Source organism: Echeneis naucrates, chromosome 8 (genome assembly GCF_900963305.1).
Source record: "Echeneis naucrates chromosome 8, fEcheNa1.1, whole genome shotgun sequence".
In the NCBI taxonomy this organism is placed as follows: domain Eukaryota; kingdom Metazoa; phylum Chordata; class Actinopteri; order Carangiformes; family Echeneidae; genus Echeneis; species Echeneis naucrates.
This window is the reverse complement of record NC_042518.1, coordinates 3,482,959-3,505,066: the sequence shown is the minus strand read 5'-3', so window position 1 is coordinate 3,505,066 and position 22,108 is coordinate 3,482,959. Positions and strand designations below refer to the sequence as shown.

Genomic DNA, 22,108 nt, shown 5'->3' with positions numbered 1-22,108 from the left:
AAGGTCCAGCTTTCCATCTGGATGTTTTCAGCTGTCAGATGTCCAACCCTCCACCTGATGCTGTGGTGGACAGAAAAATAGCAACCTATGACCTTCCAGGAGTGGACACGAATACACAAACAACCATCCACACACTTGTAAGTACACGTTAGTCAGTTTCACCTCCAATGGGTCACATGGTGGGAAAAAGCTGAGACTTTTATTCGGAAAATGCAATTAAAAATGGTTATATTACTCCCCAAAACACTGTTTAATATCGTTATAATACTGAAGAGAATATGATTCGTGATGATGCACTTTTTCTGTGAATAAAGCTGAGACACCACATTAAATGTTTTAATGACTGCTCCATCACACAATTAAATCTTTGCTCATTTTCATGCTGCTGAAAAAGAATCCATCAAGATCTTTAAAGATAATGTCTAAAACAGAAAAAAAAATGGTGGAGGGAACAAAGTCATACTTAAAATCTGGTCAGTCAGCTTTTTTTTTTTTTTTTTTTTTTTTTTGTAAGAGTTTAGATGAACGAATGAGAAGAAGTTTGACTGTCCTGAGTTCATGTGGTTGATTCAGTGCGTGTTGGAGGAGGAGGTGGGGGCGCGTAAAGTGTGCGCCTTGTTTGGAGTCGGATTACGCACGAACATGGAGCGCAGCGCCGGGGAGGGACTTTTTCTTTACATGTGGAAAAGGAAGAACTCTTTCGGGGCCAGCAGAAAATCCGCATTTGCTCGGACACACCTGCAGCCTCCGGACGCCGAACCGCCGAGCCCAGATTTAACACGGCGAGCTTTAGGTCAGACTGGGAGGACTTTTGCTGGAGTTTCCCCCGCAAGACGCAGAAATGTTGGGCAGCGGGAAGTCACCGGCCACGGGCCCCCGGGAACAGAGGAGGGCAGGGGCCGAGAAGACCGTGGACCCCATCAGGAAGCTCGGTAAGGAAAACCTGCACACTTTTATTGTGGTATTTTCTGCCACTATTTGAATTTTTCTTTACTTACTTTAGTCACTCACTTATCAGAACGTATTTATTATTATTATTATTATTATTATTATTATTATTTCTTTGCTCTTTCCTCTCTGTACAGCTTGTGACCCAATTGCCTGATTTCACCTCACTTTTCCAGTAGTTGTCATTTAAAGTGACACATAGTTTACTGGCGATCGGTAGAAAATGACAACCCACATGCTGACACACTGAGCAAAATATGGGAAGTGTGTGTTTGTGTGTGTGTGTATGGGTGTTGCAGATTAAGTGATCATGTGTTGATGCTCACTGGCCCTCATTGGTGTGATTCAGGCTCACCATCATTCCCTCCCATGCACCCCACTCCCTTTCCCTCAGTCTGAAAGTGCCACCCACCCCTTCACACACACACACACACACACACACACACACCCTCTTAAGCACCAGTCAGTCTTTACCCAAAATAGACGCCTGCTGAGCAGCAGCACCTGTCTGAATCCCTGTAAAGACACCTGAGGTCTGAAAATCTGGACCAGCGTTGATGCTGTACATGCCGATTGACCCAATTATGCCAAACAAAAGTAAAGCATGCCCCCATCCAACAATTTTTGCAGAAAAAAAGAATTAAAAAGAAAACGCAGCATGATGCATGCACTTTTTAATTGAATCAAACATGACGAGTGTAGCTGTTTGGCTGCAATGAAGGTTCTCAAAAATCCAACAAATAAGTTTTGTTTTAAGTAACAGATTATTAGGGTTTAGTCTGTGTGTGTCTGTAAAGGGATCCGATCTTGGCACAGCAAACTATGCTGAAACTCTACCATCCATGCAGAGACTTGTCTAAACATTACTGTTGCTTGAGTTATGAAACTGTATCTCTCTGCCTGAAAATATAATGTCGTAACTGTCAACGCTATATTTGAGCATCACGTTAATACTGAATAATTAAGCTGGTGAGGTCAACGCCCCACCCCTGACCCCCACCCCCCAACCCCCGCCCCCAATCTAACTGCCATGTGTCGTAATAAATCAGTCCAGTGGCCTTCAACCCACCAGGTCCTAGCAGCTTTTTTAAATCACACAGCAGATGGAAAACGTCATGTAGTTCTGCCACACCGAGTGGAATAATAGGTGTTTAGAGATTTTGTGTCATGTGGAGTCACAGGATTAGCCCCACGTGTTTGTTCAAAGATTACTCACTTACTATAAACCTTCTTCTGAGGGATAAATGAAGCCAATCAATTCAGTTTTAGAAAATCTATGCTGTAATCAGAGAAGTTGAACTCTGGAACTCTGGCTCTCTCCCCATCTTTAAGTCCAAACTCAAAACCCACCTGTTTAAGAATGCCCACTCACTTTAACTTCTATTACACTCAACATTGTTTCATTAAAGTATGTTGACTTTGTTTGTTGTTGTCTTTATTCATAAATAAAATGTATGATTATTATTATAATCATTACTAAGTGCACACTGATAATTATATTCCTTGCTACAGATGTCCTGAAGGGGCAGGTGGGTTTGATTTCAAAGAGAGTCCAAGGCTGTCGGGAGTGCTGTTTAGTGTACTGTGTGTGCTTCATTTTTGCTTGCTGCTGTACTGATTTAACCCATGGGTTGGGTGTATTTGCTTTGGGAAACAGCCAACATCAGCTGCTTTGTTTTGATTGAATGCCTGCTGGATTTATATCATACAAATGTGCACATCCCGTTAATACTTAGAAGAGAAAACACAGTCACATAAAACCAGATTCAGAATCTTATATATGCATTTAAACAATATACAAAAAGCCAAAACATCAAGAGGAGCTGATAAACACGTAAAATCTATACACTGTTTAAATCATTGGATTGGTCATGCTCTGTGTCTGTGATTGATAATGGTCTTTTCTATGCAGCCCTACACCTCACAAATTAAATGTTCATTATATCTCATTGAAGTTTTGTTCCAGTTCATTTTTACAAAAAGCCCCTTTGGTCTAATTAAGTATCACTGCAGACTGGATTTCTTTCTCTAACTGCTGTTTTGGAGATTTTTTTTTTTTTTTTAATCCTTTGGGCTTGGTTATTTTTGTATTTGTCACCTTGATCAAATGCACAAAGTAGACCAATTCACTTTACCGCTTTAATCATTTTCTACAACTGAACTTCATACAGAACAAACCCACCATAGAGAATATTCAATTCCCTCTCACCCTATTTTCCTGACTTTTACTTAGCGAACCAAAGTGCATCAAAAACAAACTATTCCAGTTTTTGAACATCTGTACACCAGAATATTTAACAAACCTGCTTGGAACAGCTCTATAGAAAACAGGACTCAGTTTCCACTTCTACCAAACTAAACAGCTCATGCAATCTGGTTTCCTGCTGAATATTTTTTAAATCTGCCAACCTCAGGAGCCAGAGGAGTAATATGAATCTCAGCTCAGTTAAATATGCATGGCTTCCATAGAAGATTAGTCAGATGCACCTTTTAATTCTGTATTTATGAGTTTTCTTTAGCTGAAATATAAAGTAATTAATATTTAAATTAAAAATGCAAATGAACCCGCGATCCTCGTATTAAAGGTGTGATATCAATGGCCTCATTGCATTTATGGACTCCTCTCCGTGTGGGCCTCTCCTGCTAGTTAATGAGCCAACGAATGACGCATCATTTATTATAAAAGACAAAGAGAAAAAGAGAATGAGTGGCTGAGAGCTGCTGATTTCTAAGTGAACACAAAGAGGCTACACGGCTTTCATGTTTGGTTCTGTGTGGTCAAAAAAAGAAAAAGAAAAGGAAAACACTAATTGGCTGTTATTCTGAGAATCAAAATAATGCTCAGTTTGCTTCTAATCCTGTTTATGAAGAATCTGTTCTTAGATCAGTCGATGCCTCCAGGAGTCACAACTCCAAAGCATCTTTTCTTTTCTTAAACTTTCTCCCCAAATCATCTTCTAACACGCTGGGCCCTGCATGCACACTGGACTGGACTGCCCTACTTGCCATCTCCTGGGGACAGCTGTGGGGCAGAATTAAGAAACTTTAATTGGTCCATCTCCTGTTTCACATCAGCGACACTCTAAGTTCACTCTTTAGGCAAGTGCATAATCTTGCTAGCTGGCTCTTGTGACAGTTGTTTTGCTGAGAGAAACGTGACCCATGACCTGAGGGGAGCTGGTATGTGGGCCTGAGTGAAGAGGACTCATGCATGCACACTCTATTGCTGACCAGCTGATACAGTTATTTTCTTTTTGATCCTCCTCTCATCTCGGAGCCTTTGACGCGGCTCACATGTGTTGATAATACACTCGGAGAAATAAGCCTTATGGGCTTCATTTCAGTGTTTATTGTTTCCTCACTGTTAACTCCATAGGGGCCCTTTTCCTTTTTGTTTTATCGTCGTTCACACACAGAGCAGTTTGTTATTCAATAGTTTACAGTTTTACAGCCTCACTAGTCTTATGCTTTTGGCAATGGCAGTCTCAGTCTGGTGGTCGTTTGGGTTTGGTCCATCAATAGAAGGTGTTTCTACATACATAGAAGTTAAATCATTCTCACTTTTCATTTACCTTCTCAACATTGACCGGATAGGTGGATTTACATATCTTGACTTTTCTGCCATCATGAGGTATGAGATGAAATGTGTCACACAAACACAAGCCCTATTCATTCATTCATTCATTCCTTTTCTAGCGCTTATCCATTTCTGGGTCACGAGGTGTGCTGCAGCCAGTCCCAGCGGCGGGGTCACCCTGGACAGTAACACAAGTCCCAATGGGGATAAATTTCCTTCCATGTAGCTTCATCATTAATTAAAAAAAAAAACTGTTCGTCACTTTGGTTATGGCCAAATCAAGGCTTCAAGACATTCCCATCAGCCTCAGCTGTTGGCTACTTTGGGTCTGTGGTTAATCAGCAGACCTTACACTGAGATGGTGACCCTGAAAAACATCACATGTGCTTAACATCAGCATCAGCATTGCCGTTGTGAGGATTTTAGCATGCAGCTGTTAGCATTTAGCCAAAAGCACTGCTGTGCAATGTGAAGTGGTTTACTTTTCACTTATCACTCTAATTAGATCAAATTTTCAATTTATCCAGCTGTATTTTTTTCCCTCACTGTTACTAAACAAGCATGCCAGCTCACTTAGCTCAGCTTGTAGCTAAACATATATTAGGAAAAGTATGTTAATATTGTCACTGAGAGGATATCAGCATGCACTAACTTTAAACCCAAAGTATCTGTGCTAAGTATGGCCTCACAGCTCCATTAGCACGGCTGTGCCTGTTGCAATCTTTGCATTAGAATGCACCGGCGTGGTTGCTAGCGTGTTGGCATGCAGGGCCTTGACCATGAGATGAACTGGATGTCAACCAGATTTTCTGCAGGAGCTGATGAAGAGAAAACAGGGTGCAGCTCTGGAGCTTGAAGAATCATGCCCAGCCCTCCGTTTACACACTTAAGGAGAGGCTTTCACAGGCATGCAGTGGATCAAAATGTGAATGTGCTGCTGTTCAAATGGACTGTGGTAAACTCTAGATTTGGCCACACTTCCAGACTTGTTGTTCTTGTCATTCCCGGTTAGATTTTTTTAAAGCCACGCAGGTCGGAGAGCAAGAATGAGTGTGAGGCTGGAGAGTCAATAATAAAGTGGGCCAGAGCTGTGCGTTGAGTCACAGGCAGTTAAGGCCTCTTTGGCAGCTTAGTGTGGCCAATGACCTGCAGTTAATCAGGTCCTTGTGCTCTCCGTGTGGGAATGCCTCGCATGTGGTAACAGCTTGGGAAAACACGGTTGTTATAGATGGAGGGCTGGAAGGGGGATTTCTTTGTTTGCAAACCTTTTGGGGAGATGCACTCGGCTGCACCCAGTTTCTTGTTGAAGGGTGGGGGTGGGGGCGGGAGGGATACGAGCTGAGAGCAGTGTCTATAGTACTGTAGTCTTCAGGGCCCTCGAAGAAACTGAAAGGACTCAAAGGAATAGAGCCATTTGGCACAGTCAGTATGTGGACCGAACTGTGATTTAAGGGGAAAGATAATAAAAAAAGAATTCTACCTCTGTCTGGACAAATCATGGGAGCAGAATCGAAGAGGAATGAGTGGAAAATAATTTAACAAAAGGAAGAGTTTGTTTTGTACTTCTCCTTTGAAAGATAAAGAGAAAGAGAAAACACCTCTGTGAGAGGTCCCATTTATCCCTGAGTTGTTTTTGTGTTTCCTCTGTGTAGCTCCGGTTTGATCAGCTGATTAACCAACACCTTTGCTGTGGTTGGGGGGCTGAGCTTATATATTTATTTCAATAAATATTCATGCAGTGAACCCCCATCCAGGTGTTCTCTTATTATCGTCAGTGTGGGCACGTGAAAAGAAAAACAAATCAAGGGGGCTCAAATGCCAGACATAATAATGGACACAGCACCAGGGTAGAAGTGTATGGCATGAATAGTAATTATGGTAGATGGATAAATGAATGAGAGGCATGTACCAAAGTTGCTGCTGGAGCAGGGCAGCAAGAGATAGAGCTGAAGGGAACAGAAAGGACTCAACCCAAAAGCCAGCATTGGTGCTTTGTTGGGCCAACACATTAACCACTTGTTGATGTCATACATGCAATGCAGAAACACCATAAACAGAAAAGGGCTGCAGAGCAGAGCTAACATAAACTGTGAAATGCACTCAGCAAAGCCAGGACTTCTTTCTGCAATACTGTAGTTTTTCTGGGACTTGTTTGTTTGTTCAGTGCAGCTTTAACATGGACGCCCTTCCTGTCACAGGAGCGAGATGCGTTTCCAATGTTAATACTTGTACTGTAAAGCTTCAGTGGCATCATTCTGTCATAAACTTCAAAGCAGTTCGTGGTTATACAGATTCTTTGTGTTTAATATTTAATCCCCACGTTATTTTAGCAGTAAATTCAGTGACACATTTTACACCATCATCCAAAATGTGCAAAATGTGAATTTGCATTATTCAAAACCTTCAAACGAACAGGCTGCATTTATTTATTCATCTTTTGAGCCTTAATGTTTGAACCCTCTTCATGCTTCTTATTTTTAATATATGCATATCAGTTTGATCAGCTTTGGCCAGGGATTGTTGTTATATTGTCACCCACTTTATTTTTCTACACTAACTAGCTGAAAACTCTCTGCTGGCTGTCACATTTAAATGCAAAAAAGACAGAAAAGTTTCAGACGTGTCAGCGAATGTAACACACTGAACCTAAAATGAATTTTCTGTCTCGCACATTTTAATACCAAACAATCAATAAATTATTACAGATAATAATTATTATTATTATTATTATTAATAATAATAATAATAATAATAATAATAATAATAATAATAATAATAATAATTATTATTAATGCAAATCATAGTTTCAACCCTCCAAAGCCCATACCACTGCAAAAATATGACTGCGCTGATGATGTCAGTCGTCTATACTAGAAGAAATGCCCGTCCAGTATCGGATTGCACTTTGAGCTGTATGTCGCATTTGAACCTTTGTAGTTGCACTCAGAAAAGACTGCCATGTAAACTCTGTACAGTGCAAAGTCAGACGCGGCTTTAGATGTACAATTTTGCTCATTGTCCATTAATCTGTCGGTTCCACATTAGGCCACTGAAATATCAAAGATTTCCCAAGAAAATCTCCTTCTTGAGTTCCCAGAGATGAGTTAGACTTTTGGGTGTTTTTTTTCCTTCATGGAGTGGAGAGACATAAAAAAGATGAATTCATTCAAACCCAGAGAATTCATACAGTTCATTGCTTTGTACTTGTACATTCAAAGGTGTTTCTTGAGCAAACGTGGCCTTGTGACAGATTGTGAAACCTCTCTTGTTTTTTTGTGTTTTTTTTTTTTTTTTTTTGCCAAATACAACTTGCGCACCAAACAAACGCACATTTTTCATCTGTGTGTCGCAGTGAATGCACACAACTGAGCTTTAACTTATTCTCAAATTCAACCTTTGTTGTGTATTCAGCTACACATCCCTAAGGCTCCTTCTTTCCCATTATATTTTCTCCAACATGCCTCATTTCTTTCAACACTCAAACCAAATAATTATGCATGCTTCTCCACCAAGTGCTTGCTTTTCTTAGAAACTGTCATTCTTGATGATATTTCCATTGATTGGAACAGCTATGGAGACCTAGTATGAGCCAGGCAGTCAGAAAAAAAAAACAATTTCCATGCTGCAACTGGTTTAACAGCCTCCTTTTCTGCTGTCTGCTGGCCTGCTCCGGCCCCAAGAGAGGCATAAATCTACAAATTATCATGACTGAATTACATCTGAGCATGAACTGAGAGTATGGTGTTTTTGGGGCATTTTTCTGAGGCTTAGTCTGGAAAAAAGAGGCATAGAGAAACAATTAAGACACTCAGCTTCACGTCAAACAGTCTGTCTTAAAGATTTCCTCCAAGGTTTGTGTATAAAACAAAAACTTTGGCAGAAGCTGTAAGCAGGAAGATGTTGGTTATATATGCGAGGTCAGATGACAAACGCAAAGAAGCATCACCAAGGTTTTGTTTTCAGATGAATGTCGCTGTTGAATGAGAAGCAATCATGAACCTGATGTTAACTTGACAGACAGCAGCAAGTAAGTCTTGTCATTGTGCATGTTCATTCAGTGCTGTCACTTTCCAGCATTGTCACTAGATGGTGAGGAAAGATGATGAACTTCTGATGAACTTCAATACACCCATGTTTGTCATGGGTCAGTTTGATGACACTGCGCTATTTTTACACTAAAACTTCCCAATTTGTGTCAATGTCTGCGTGTGTGTATGTTCGACAGGGCTCCTGGACAACGAGGACATACGTGTGATGATGCAAGGCTGCAACATGGTGAAGGTCCGCTCGCCGAGGTGGCAGAAGAGCCGAAACCTGCGGCTGCTGGAGGACGGACTCACCGTGTGGTGCGAGTCCACCAAGAGCTCCCGCAAAGCCAAAGCTCAGCAGACGTGTAAGTGGGACAGATACTTCACTTTTTTAAGGTGGCGGAGTGAGTGCAAGCAGAGTTCAGTGTATGTGTGTGTGGGCCAGGATCGAGTAGACTCAGGAGGGAGGATTTAAGAAAACAGATCGAAAGACCAAAATCAAAAAAGAGCTGGTGATAAGAAGTGAGGCAGTTTATAGAGTGCTGAAAGTGAGAGTCATGATGAAAAGAGAGGAAACCTGAACAATATCAGAAACAGAGGAAAGATCTTTGCCTGGAGGGAAACTTATCTACAGGCCGGCAGCCCCCGCAGTCCAGTCTACTCCAGACTCAGATGTGAGTCATTGCAATTATAAATGTTTGGTGTTCAGAGTTGTTGAACCGTTCTGCACTTTCATCTGCTTTACCTTATTAAATGATTCTTGTTTCCTTGGTGAGAGAGAAGTCTAATCATGGATTCTGCAGCCTGGCTGACTCCTGATTGTGTCTTAATTTCTGTAATAGTTCAAAACAAACAAATACCAAGGCTTGTGAAGAGACAGAGACAAACTGCATCAGCACTTCTGCTGTGCCGAGGCAACAAATTCAGTATGAATCAGGAGGTGCAGTTGGCATTAGCTCAGTAATGACTTCAGCTCCCACAGTGAAAGTGATCTCTGGTAGTTACAGTTACATTATTCATCAGTTTTAATCCTTAAATTGTTTTGTTTTTTTGCCCACATTTGTTAAACTGTGATTTACTGATATATTCGTATTGTCGGTTCACTCAAAATTCTCAGAAGCAGTGTAACCACTGGTGGGATGAAGCCATACAGATAGTGCAGGTTTATTTCCCTGGTTTTTAAAAATGATGGTTTCTCCACCAGCCTGGTTTCAGTGGAACTGAATGGGATTTTGTTTCTGGGTCTTAAAGAACAACATGAAATTTGAAAAACTCTGTGTAATAATGCACAGATCCCACTCTGGGCAGTTTGGGTAAGTGGGAAATGTAGATTTATTTATAATTAGGCTGAAATTGTTCTTGAGGGAAATGTATGAGATCTGCCAGTGAAGCTCAACTTCATCTGTCTTATGATCCCATTAGAATTAGAGTCGTCACATGGCTGTCAATACTTCACCTCGCCCAAAGACTGGGAGTTAGCAGTGATAATCATTCTTTGCTCCAGTTTTAATTAGTTTTTTTTTTTTTTTTTTTTAAATCAGAAAACCAACACAGGTTTGTAATGCAGTTTGTCATATTTAGATCAGCTGCGGCTGCGTTATCCTTGACAAGATGAAATGTGAACCAAACATGCTAACTGATGATGCAATCCTTCACTGTTTGGTAATAGATTGCCCCGCACGCCAATTAACATAGACTTGAATTTGATTTTCTTATCAACTCATGTGAGGATGTGACTGTTTTCAAAGTCTATCTCATCAGATGTCTGGAGGCCACCCACTTCCTGACCATTTTCAACCTTTGAGCTCATCAGCTGTGACAGATGTAGGTTTTTTTGCCCCAGCTCATTTCTGCAGGACAGACACTATGAAATTGTGTTCAGTCGTTGTATTCAACACCAGCAGGTTTAACAGCACTTAAGAAACACTTTAAGGGCCCACTACCTATAAACAGACTTAACAACACTCACTGACCTAGCAACAATAAGGCTAAAAACTATTCTTAGCACATCACATCCAGATCTGAACACATATGAGTGTCTAAAATTACCTTAAAAATACGTCAATCTTTCTTTTTCTTTTCTTTTTGGAAAGAAATATAATTTTATATTTGGGCCCATTCAAATTCCTCTCTCTCCAGAGCAGCAGGTAACAGTTTAGATTAAAAGGCAGACTTTTTAAATCCTGTATCTGGTAATTTTATATTTCCCCCTCTGGGTTATTAAAGATATCAGGCATGGAGCAAATACTTAAACTTTAAATGCTCATTTATTCTCGGTGAAGAAGTTGTGGTGTAGTAAAAATTTGATATACGTTTTATTATAATTTCATGACTTGTGCACTATTCATTTTCAGCTACACTCATTGTTTTATACTGAATTATGTGCCAGCTGTAATTGGATGTTTTGCCCAGATGTCGGAACACATATCAGCCTTCCAGCGTTATCATGACAATAATATACCAGCAGAGAAGATGGAGGCTTGAGAGGAACAAATAAGCTTGTCAAATGTTGTCTCGTTTTTTGTTTGTTTGTTTGTTTTTTTGTTGACACAGCAAGTATAGAAACAGACAGATTAAACTGTGAATCCAAAATTTAAATTGCATTTCAAGTTTCTGGAGCTAAATCTGCTCTTGAAATGAGGATGACGGTGGAAAGGTGTCAGCTGACATGCAGGGACGGAGCTCTTTAACCTTCCTCGTGTTTTCTTCCCTGTTGCTCTTGACCTCTGCTCTATTTGTCCTGGCGTAGGAATGCTGTTTAACGCTAACCCCTGCTCAGTGGGCAGGTTTGTGGGTCAGCGGGTGGTGAAGGCCATCTTGATTGTGCTGCAGTTGTGCCAGAAATAAGCAGAGTGGTCATATTGCTGAGTGTAACACTTCTGACAATGATGGCAACAAGCTCTTTGAGCACAGGGCAGTTATTTCGACAGACTGTCTGACACCGATAATACCACTCGAGTATATCTGTGTGAGTCTTGGCTTGATTCCTCTTTTCCAAGCTCCAGTGCGATCCGACACTTGCAGTTCTGAGTCTTCTGCTCAGAAGCTCCTGGCAACGAACGCAACTCTTAACATTTCAGCTGTTCCTCTCAACTCATCCGCACACATACATGTTAGTTTTGTCGTGTCTCTGGGAAAAATACAAAGAGAGGAATGCAAAGTGATTTTGAAGAGGTGGACAGCAGAGGCTTTTATGACCTCCAGTAAGATAATGGGGCTATTGTCAGAGCAGACATTGCTGATTGCCCTACTGAGTGACGGCCACACTGCAGGCATCCCAGAGCAGAAACAGACGAGCTCCTGTGCACAACATAGTTGTTGTGTTTGGATCACTTAGGAGCCAGCATGTGCGTGTGTTTGGCTGCCGCTTCTGAGCAGTAAGTGCTGCCCAGATTCACAGCTACACAAATATGAGATAAACAGATCACAAAGTTGTAAATCGCACCCTTTGTAGCCTGCAACTCTTCAGCGCAATCAAAGCAAAGCAACGTTATCAAAGTGGTCTTCTTCCCCAGAATGATTTCCCCTCAGCAGATGCACAAAGGCTGAAAATGAAAGCCAAACCGTGCTGTGAGGATTAACATGCAATAAAGCACAGATGTTCATGGTCCCAAGAGAATTAACATCTGAAAATACTTTTCACTCATAAAATCAAGAAACCTGGAGCTTTCAAACAATATACAATCTGTTTCGTGAAGATAAGTCTGAGTCTGCAGCAGACTATGACAAACCTAAAGTTGTGCTACTGTGAATGAAGCTGGAAACGGGAAACAACCCAAGCACTGACACAAAGGCAGGATGAAGTAAGGAAGTTGCTTTTCATTCAAAAAAAAAAGGGGCATTAATTGGCCGATAGAATGAAAATCAGGGCGGGCAGGCAGGAACAAACACAGGTAGCAAGCACGAAGGAAAAACACTAAGGAACCAAAAACCGGAACAGAAATACCAGGAACGCCAGGAAACAGAGGAAGTGAAAAAGCACAGAGGAAGAGGAAGGAACTACTTGGAAATAATAGCCAAAATGAAACTTAATTAGGGAGCCCTGATCATGGATAAAAGAGGGCAAAGCCAAAGTGCAGCTTTCACTTCCCCCCGTTGAAAACCAACAGTCATTCATTCATTCTTTCATCTTCTACCGTTTATCCGTTTCCGTCACCAGTCCATCGCAGGGCCAGCACACAGAGACAGACAGAGACCAACAACCACTCACACTCACACCTACGAACAATTTAGAGTCACCAATGAACCAAAACATGATGTCTTTGGACAGTGGAGGAAACCCACCCAGGCACGGGAAGAACATGGGAACCCCGTGCAGGCCGGGAACCGAACCTGTGACTTTCCTGTTGTGGGGCAACAGCGCTGATCACTATGCCCTAGTTCGACTGTATAGTGTTGTATTTCAAAATCATGTTGCCTTGTCGCACTCTTTGGAGGGATTTCTGATTCCCTAAAAACACCCCACATTTGAACTTCAGCGCCTCATGTCCTGTTGTTCAGCCCAGAGCATGTTTAGCCTCAACTGTGCGTCCCTTTCTTCTCCTCTTCCTCCCCCAGTCGCAGTGACGGAGGTGGAGTGTGTGCGCGAAGGCTGCCAGTCTGAGGCGCTGAAGCGGCTGTCCGGGTCGGTGCCGGACAACCGGTGCTTCACGGTGGTCTTCAGAGGAGCCAGGAAGAGCCTGGACCTGCTCTGTAACTGCGAGGAGGAGGCCCAGCGGTGGGTGCGGGGGCTCCGCACTTTAAAGGAGCGGGTGTCCAACATGACTCAGAAGGAAAAACTGGACCAATATCCTGCCCAATTTCCAATAAGTTAGAATAAATATGGTGGGTAAAATTAGCCTTGCTGAGGCAGCATTGCAATGCTGACTGACTCTGCTGTCACGTCCACAGCATAGCTTAGGTGAGCAGTAATGACCAGATAAAAAAGCTCTTTCTAAATATAGCAGGACTATCATAGTTAATTAAAGCAGGGTACAATATGAAGATGATCCCTCCTCCTTTTCAGTTCTCATGCATTTAATTTGTGAGAAGATATAAATCATCAGGAACATAATCTTTTTTAATGCAGTCTTCTCATCTCGTTTAATGTTTTATACTGCCGGTAGTCAAGGTGATGTTTACCTCGCACAGTTTAAACTGTGTGTGTCTGTGTTGCACAGCTGCATGTGCAGGTGACAGTGAAGTAAATTTTGTCTCCTGTTGTTATCGACTCTTTCATGCAGTTACATGTGAAATAGAAGGATAATTTCACTGCATAGAAACGAGAGAGAGAGAGGCCATGAAAAGAATAAAAGCGTCTCTCAGGACAAACTGAGATTAGGATTCAATTCGCGTGAGGAGATTTTGAGGCAACAGTTTTAACTCGTCGCTTTTGGTGTAACCAGATCAGGGATGAACGATGTTGCTGTTGACAGCAGCTGGATTAGGCCTTTGACTATATCAGGCCAAACATCTGCATTTCGGTTTGATTATAGAGTTTAGTACAAAGAGCTGAAGATGTCAATGGGTGAAATTTTTGGAACAGCGCTGCCCCAAATCCAAAACAATTCTAAATAAAAAATACTTCATCCTCAAAAACTGGTCCTTTCATTACCCCCCCCTTCCATCATCAGAGTTTAATTTAAAAGATCCCTTTTCTTGGTGCCTGCTTGCCTACATTAGGGTGATTAAATATGAATTAAGGCAGCACTTAATGACAAGTACAGAGACAACACTCTCATAAGGATCCATCATCCAGCTGTGTGCAAGATTTTAGTCTAATGCTGCATTTTATCAGGCCAAAAACGTAAGAGTTCATTCTTCGTTTGGTTTTTATTCCTTAACTCTCTCCACTTGGATCCGAGGCTACCTGAGGCGAGCGGATCAGAACCAAGACGGGAAGATGAGCTACGACGAAGTCAAGCGGCTGCTGCAGATGATCAACATCGACCTGAGTGAGCAGTACGCCCGATGCCTGTTCAAGGTCAGGGTCGTGTGAGGTTTTACTACCCGTGCAACCGTCAGAGCAATATGTCTTCCACAGAGAGTGGGAAGAGATGTAGACCTGGTCATATTTCTGCTTCTGCTTAGTTGGTTCACTGTTGCTTCTCTGACAATCTGTGTTCAGTTACTAGCCCAGCGGCAAGCCAAACACCAGCTCCCCTCTCTCCATCTTTATCCCCTCCTTCTTATCTTCTGCTCGACAAATCCACAATAATGAAATAACCCAGTTATTTCATCATTGTGGGGGATTACTGCCTGCTATGTCCCTCAGCTCTCTATTAAAGCTGAATTGTTGGTTTTATACTCCCTCCCGATGCAATTTCCAAATACTGACCCTCCTCAAACAACTATATTTTTAATGTAAGTGTGCACAGATGGACTGAATTATAATCGAGATACTTTCCCTTCAGGGATTTTGTGACACTCCCAAAAATAAAAGCATTCTGTGTTTGATGTGTGTCTATTTTTCTCTTTCTCTCTCCCCCCTTCAGTTGTTTTTATTTAACCCCTCCCTCTCCCATGTGTTCCAGAGGTGTGACCGGTCAGGTGATGGGCGTCTGGATCACGTAGAGATTGAGGAGTTCTGCAGGGAGCTGCTGCGACGGCCCGAGCTGGATGCCGTGTTCAGACACTATTCGAGTAATGGCTGTGTGCTCTCCACCGCCGAGCTACGTGACTTCCTGGGGGACCAAGGCGAGGACGCCTCCTTGGATCATGCCCAGAGCCTGATACACACCTATGAGCTCAATGACTGGGGTAGGTCCTGAAAACAGCCATTAAAGCACTGAGAGGAAAGAACCCACAACATTTTCATATAAACAATATGGATATCCCCAGGCTGACAAAATAGTTATTTAGTCTGTTTGCTATTTTGAAGACTGAGGGGAAAATCCTCTGTTTGCACAAATATGTGATGCACTTCTCATCTCCAGCAATGAGAGCGTTCAGTTTAACAAGGGGAGATAAACATTTGATGAGACATGCGCAATGACAGCCACTGGGAGAAATTAATTCAAAAGCTCCCGTATGTTCATATGTTATATGTTTAAGGTCTGTTTGTAAAAGATTTGACACAATGAAATAAGGCAAGAAGTTGAAACGGCGAAATGACAGTCATGGGATAATAATTCATGCCAAACAGGTTTTTAGCATTTAGCTGGAATACTCATGTTACAGTGGTGCAAATCCAACAGTCATTTAGTTTAATTGGGGTGAGTAAACATTAACAGCCCTTAGCTAGTCATACAAGACCAAGTAGTAATGAACGTGTGCGCATTGTTTTGAGCAATGGTGCATTTTGCTCATTATGAATTCTGCCGTAACTGAGGTGGAAGAATATATTTTTTGTGCTCTCACTTACTTCAAATATGAGGTTGTTAAAACTAAATGAGTGGAAGATATAGATTTAGAAGGAGCTTGGTTGAGTAGGTTCGGATGATAATGAAATAAAAGAGCTGGCGGCGGCAGTGATTTTATCACGGCTGGGCTGGTAAGTGAAGTGCAGTACAGAAATACCACAAGCTTAGAATGAATTATATCAGAATTAATAATAAACTTGATTTTGGTTTTGCCGACACTGCAAAGCTCAACTCCTGTGAGAAAAGCAAGCCGTGATTTAGTATAAACCTTGTCATGTCTTAGCTTGTCTACTCTATTGTTGTTTCATGCCGTTTCTGTTTCAACCCTTTGATTAAATGCTGCTCTTCGCTGACCGCAGAAGTCAGAGCTGCAACCGATGTCACACCTGAACTGACCGCGTGCAAATACAACATGCCATAAGCTTGTTATTGTTGTTGTTGTTCCCACTTTGTTATTTTCAGTATAGTGAGCCACACCATGGCGATATGCCCACAGATAGAAGTTGGGCATTCCTGTGAGTACGACTCATTTAATGACACACAAATAAAACACAAGTGCTAATGAACAGAGAGTCGCTACAGCTCTAATTTCTGTTTAGCAGGCATCTTGCATTTTGAGGTTGTGGTTGGTGAACTTCTTTTTCCGACTTTCTGACTCCAAAATCCAATTTCATGGGGTTGTTGCGGTAGAAATTTCAGTCTGGGAGTTTGGAAATTGTCACTTAGGTGGAGGAGTCCTAGGTTTAATTCCCAACTGGCTGGTCTCCTTAACGCATGTCATATGACCTTTTGTTTTTGGTAATTGTCTTTTTGTAAAAAGAAAAAGAAACTCCAATTTCCCAATTCAAGTAAAACTTTTTCCAGTTCTGCTGGTAAAGGATAAACGGCCTGATGGAGACACATTGCCATTTATTGCAGCTCAGAAGAATCTCTTCATGACCCAGAACGGTTTCACCATGTACATGCTGTCGCTGGAGAACAATGTGTTTAACCCCGACCATAACAGAGTGTATCAAGACATGAGCCGCCCCCTGGCCCACTACTTCATCTCCTCATCGCACAACACCTACCTTACCAAAGACCAAGTCACCAGCGCCAGCAGCACAGAGCCATACATCAGGTGCTCTAACGCCGACCCACCGAACACACATCAAACAGGGCTTTGTGTTTTCTCCTGCGGTGTGATCTTACGTCCGTGTCTGTCGCCATCAGGGCTCTGAATCAAGGCTGTCGCTGCGTCGAGCTGGACTGCTGGGATGGAGATAAAGGTGAACCTGTCATCTACCACGGCCACACTCTCACCTCCAAAGTGCCCTTTAAGGAGGTGATTGAAACCATCGCCCAGTATGGCTTCAAGGTAAGACAAACCTGATTTGTGATCTTTCTTGGGTGTAAATCCTCAGCTATGGCAGTTTGCATGTTCCTATTTACTGATAATGAAGTAAGTGAGAAGGCAGCCAGTAAACCAAATCCAGATCTCGCTTACAATTCTTGTGGCTGCAAACTCGGCAACCCCGTGGTATTTTAGTTTTAGCATCCATATAGTATTACAGTGTTATGGCCCTGCTTTGCTATTATGTAATCTAATTGCATTTTAATGGCTTGGCATAAGAGTCTTCCTGTGTTTTGTCTCCACAGGCCTCCCCATACCCTCTAATTCTGTCTTTGGAGAACCACTGTTCTGTGGAGCAGCAGGCAGTGATGGCCAGACACCTCCGCACCATCCTCGGCAACAAATTGCTTACAAAGCCCCTCAGTGACAAATTGTTGGAAGATCTGCCCTCTCCCGAGGTAAAACATACACGCACACACGCTCGCTGGCATAGCAGCACCCTTTCTTCTAGACATGCTGTCTGGTTTTCTAATTAGTCATTTGTTCCGATGGCCTTCTCTGCAGGAACTGAAGGGGCGTATTCTGGTTAAAGGGAAGAAACACATCCCTCACCTTGGCCAGCTGGGTAAAACGAGCAGCTGTGCCAGTTTCTCCTCAAGTTCAGAGGACGAATTAGCGGGCAGTAATAAGAACACGCCAAAGAAGGATCCAACGAAGGTCAGTTCCACAAGGCCAAACAAGCAGATTGTTTTGTAGATAAATGAGCCCTTTGCTTTTAATGTTAAGTAATATTTTCTTCCCCACAGGTCTCTTGTAAACTGAGCCCTGAGCTATCGGCACTGGTGGTGTACTGCAGGAGCGTCCCCTTCCGGGGCCTTGAAAATATTTCTGCGAAACCACCAAATGAAATGTCTTCCTTCTCTGAAAGTGAAGCCCTCAGGCTCATCAAAGACTCTGGTACAATGGCAGCAGTAACTGCATCTTGACATTACAGGGAGAGAGATTTTTTTATGACAGTGTTTAGCTGCAGATGATTTTACACAAAATATAATCACCCTCCTGTGTATCATGGTATGTGGTTTTTTTGTTTGTTTGTTTGTTTTTTTTTTTCTTGTGCTCTTTTCATTTCCAGGGAAGCTTTTTGTAAGACACAACAGCAAGCAGCTGAGCCGGATCTACCCCTCCGGCCAGCGCCTCCAATCATCCAACTATGATCCTCAGGAAATGTGGAACGGTGGCTGCCAGATGGGTTAGTACTTCAGTCTAGAAGCTGGGATGTTTCTCCAAAGGCAGCAAATAAAGTGAATTCATTTGAAAAACATTACACAGTCAGTAAGAGCCAAAGAACTGTTACACTGACTCTCATTTCTACAAATTGCTGCCACGTCAAAGCACATTGGTGTCACTGGCCACTGAGTCACTGACTTTAATCAAGTGTTCACTGATGCTGAAAAGTGTGTTGTTAACATGTTGTTGTCCGCCGTGTGCTCCACAGTGGCTCTGAACTTCCAGACAGCGGGGGAGCAGATGGACCTGAACCAGGGCCGCTTTCTCCCCAACGGCCGCTGCGGATACGTACTCAAACCGACTTTCATGTGCAGCACGGCAAGCAACTTTAACCCGGAGAACACAGGAGGAGGTCCAGGTCACGTCCCCACCCAGCTGACTATAAGAGTGAGTGGTAACCTACTGTGTTACAGTTTCCCCCCTCCACACAGTCCACGGTGGGAATGTTGCGCATTCAGTACAGGGATGGGGGGGTCCGCCATCAGCAGCAGCAGACAGATCAACAGCTTTGCCAAAGCAGGAACCTGCATGGCGGGACACGCTGCCGCTGTTGTGTTACACATCGCACCTCTGATTCTGTAATGCCAGCCTGCTATCTTAAGAATCACGCGGGGGCAGCACCGTTTGTTCCAGCGTAAACGCAAATGAAAAGTCTTAATAGCAATATTAACATGATATAAATAAACACAGTATGTTTACCGTATGTTGTCATCAGGCTCATCAGGACTTTGTGTACGCTGCTGATTGTACAGAAGCCCCTTTGCAAATTTGGGTTACAAAAATAATATAAACCGTACTTGATTTCATTTTGATCCATTTTCCTCCGGAATTTGATGCACAAACAGACTGATTACTGATTTTGCTCAACAGATAATATCTGCACAGCAGCTGCCAAAAATCAACACAGAGAAGGCGAGCTCCATTGTGGATCCACAAGTGTGGGTGGAGATTCACGGGGTGGCCATCGATAAGACAAGAGGCAAAACGCACCGCATTGACAACAATGGTAATTTTTACATTTCATGTAAATATCAGTTTTTTTGCAGCGATACAACAGCTTAATTCTTCATACATACTTGTATATATTTAATTATTCCTGTAGAATAATGCCATTGCCATTATGACTTTTACCCTTAACAGTCTTCTTCTCTTAGCATATGAAGGCAAGAGGCAACACATAATATCAAGAAGCTTCTTTGAGCCTGATTCTTTGCATCGCATATCTTTGACATATTTTTGTAGGAGCTTTTCCTGTCCAGCGCCATGATCAGTTTGTGTGAATGGTTCAGCACTGGATCATCCACTTACAGCTCTTGTGCGCCCTCTACAGGTTTTAACCCAATGTGGGACTGCACTCTGAGTTTCCAGCTGCAAGTCCCAGAACTGGCCCTGGTGCGGTTTGTAGTGGAGGACCACGACCATACTGCCAAAAATGACTTTGTAGGGCAGTTCACTTTACCGTTCACAAGCCTTCGCACAGGTGCTCATAAGAATCGCTGTACGTACTGTAAAACCCCCAGCCGATGCTTTACACTTTGTTAAATGTTGGTGCTTTATTCTCTTTTCTCAGGTTATCGACATGTTCATTTGTTAAAGGCAGATGGCTCCAGTCTCTCCCCCGCTACGCTCTTTATCCACATCAAAGTGTGCCGCAAAGGGGTTCCCATCAAAACTGTGTCCGAGCGACTAGCTGTCGCCAAACGAATGGCGTGAACCAGATACAAAGCTGCATATTCTGATAACAAAGGGCTTTGGAAGAGGAGCTCAGACTGTGAGGAGAGGGATTGATTCTGCGGCCAACCGGTCTCCTGGTCCAGACCTCAAGTGGTCCAAATTACACTGAGCCATTTCCTAATGCAGGAAGAAAGATGTCGTTTATCAGAGATGAAGAGGCATGCTGGCTCTCAGCAAATGAATCGCCGCGAGCTGGATAATGAATCCATGATACATCGTGGGAGTATCTGGTCTTATCAGTGCTGAGTGCTCTGGAAACAGGGCGCTGAGGACTGAGCTTCATGAAACATGCTGATATGATTTTAAATATTGGCAACGTTCACATATAGGACGCTGTCCTGTATATGTTGGACAGAGTAAAAGATGCATTTAATCATCATTATGTAGTTGTAGAAACATTTCACCATTTTTAACTTATAAAGAAAGATAGTTTAACAGAAGTGTTCACAGCAGGAATCTAAGCCTGACTGGTTGTAATTAAAAAATTATAGATTTTATTTTACAAATTTATGTTTCAGCACTAACTGTGATGTAATAGATGTAACACTGTGTCAGTTAATGCCACGGGTTGTATACTGAACAAACGTTCAAATACTTGGTCTTACTTTGTTCTCCACAGACTCCGACTTTGGCACTTTTAATTTCTCTCAGGAGACAGTTTATTTTCTGAGACAAATTACAACATACAGTATTTCCAGACTTTTGGGATGAACTTGAAGACAAAATAGTAATATTAACTTTCGGATTTTCTTATGTGTACTTGTTCTTAAAAACTCTTAAGTCTTGCATTTGCCTCAGCAATATTTCCCACACGTTAAAATAACGTTTTTTTAGTCAAATTGTGTTTGACTTATGAAGATATTTGCATGTTGCTCTTTGACTTTTTTACTGACTACCCTGCATAATTATGTTTTTGCTGCTAATTCTTGTTTTTATTCTCTGAACTATAAATTGCAGCGATTAGAGACAATTCAATAAACTAATACAATCATGTTTTCTGATAATAAAATGGTTCAGTAATTAAAGGTGCTGCACATGGATTACTGTAACAGCAGTTTACAGGATCAGGATGGATTTCAATAATAACTTGTGTATGTGTGTGTTTGTAACTAATGGTGAGTGAAGTATGAATTTGTGGTTGGTATCATATATACAACAGAAAATACTGTTTTCATAAAAGCACTAATTACAATGCAATTTGTGACCTTTTGTTGTTATTTTAAGTGTGTGAGTGTTTGTGTGAATGTGTGTAGAGCAAGGCCAAAATGATGAAACCGGATATTTATGATAAGAAAAGGATTTAAATGTTGGTTTCAACAAATTATTTTATTTTATCCATAAAAAATACTTTTAGTTTCCAGGTTGGTAAATTGATTAATAAATGTTCTTTATTAAAAACAGTATGTCTGTATGTGTAAAGGTCTGAAAGTAATTTCTTAAGGGTTTTAATCATAAAGCCTCTGGCAGAAAGTGTTAAAGGATAAATCTAGCAATACTCAACAAAGCTCAAGTTAATTTCTGAATATTTTATGACTTCCACAGCCCTGCTGTTGCTCCCAACCCCAAGTCCAAGTGATGAATTAAAACTGGTGAGCTTTTACTGCTGTGGAGGACAGTATCTGGAGAACTAAGTCCAAAATAACATGTCATGTTATGGACATCGAACAGGATCCCATCAAATCCTTATAATTTTCTGAACTCTGAGTAATGTGCTACTGTATTCAGGAAGGAAGTTCCCCCCTTGTGTAAAATAATTTATTAGTTAATCTCATGACATTGTCTTTTCTATGCTTAATGGTTGACCCGTGACACTAAAATCGATCATTAACAAGCCATTGCTTTGAACTTGACCCTTTATCAG

The 22,108-nt window shown here is 41.9% G+C and overlaps 1 protein-coding gene across 1 annotated transcript; it reads left to right on the top strand.

Annotated features, from left to right (window-relative positions):
- The first annotated feature begins 647 nt into the window (after positions 1-647).
- Positions 648-21,613, top strand: plcd3a (phospholipase C, delta 3a). The gene is made up of 15 exons (XM_029508152.1): positions 648-932; positions 8,751-8,918; positions 13,111-13,339; positions 14,386-14,515; positions 15,066-15,291; positions 16,812-17,013; positions 17,106-17,250; positions 17,532-17,684; positions 17,791-17,943; positions 18,033-18,183; positions 18,359-18,475; positions 18,722-18,900; positions 19,384-19,519; positions 19,844-19,993; positions 20,084-21,613. Exons 1-15 carry the CDS (start codon positions 842-844, stop codon positions 20,224-20,226), a joined length of 2,373 nt encoding a protein of 790 aa, XP_029364012.1. The 5' UTR covers positions 648-841; the 3' UTR covers positions 20,227-21,613.
- The last annotated feature ends 495 nt before the right edge of the window (positions 21,614-22,108 follow it).

Excerpts from the sequence above, each read along its gene's own strand:
- plcd3a (XM_029508152.1), top strand. The coding sequence starts at position 842 with ATGTTGGGCAGCGGGAAGTCACCGGCCACGGGCCCCCGGGAACAGAGG. Across the intron at positions 13,340-14,385 it reads CAGAAGGAAAAACTGGACCA|TTGGATCCGAGGCTACCTGA; the intron begins ATATCCTGCCCA and ends AACTCTCTCCAC. Across the intron at positions 17,685-17,790 it reads AAGATCTGCCCTCTCCCGAG|GAACTGAAGGGGCGTATTCT; the intron begins GTAAAACATACA and ends CCTTCTCTGCAG.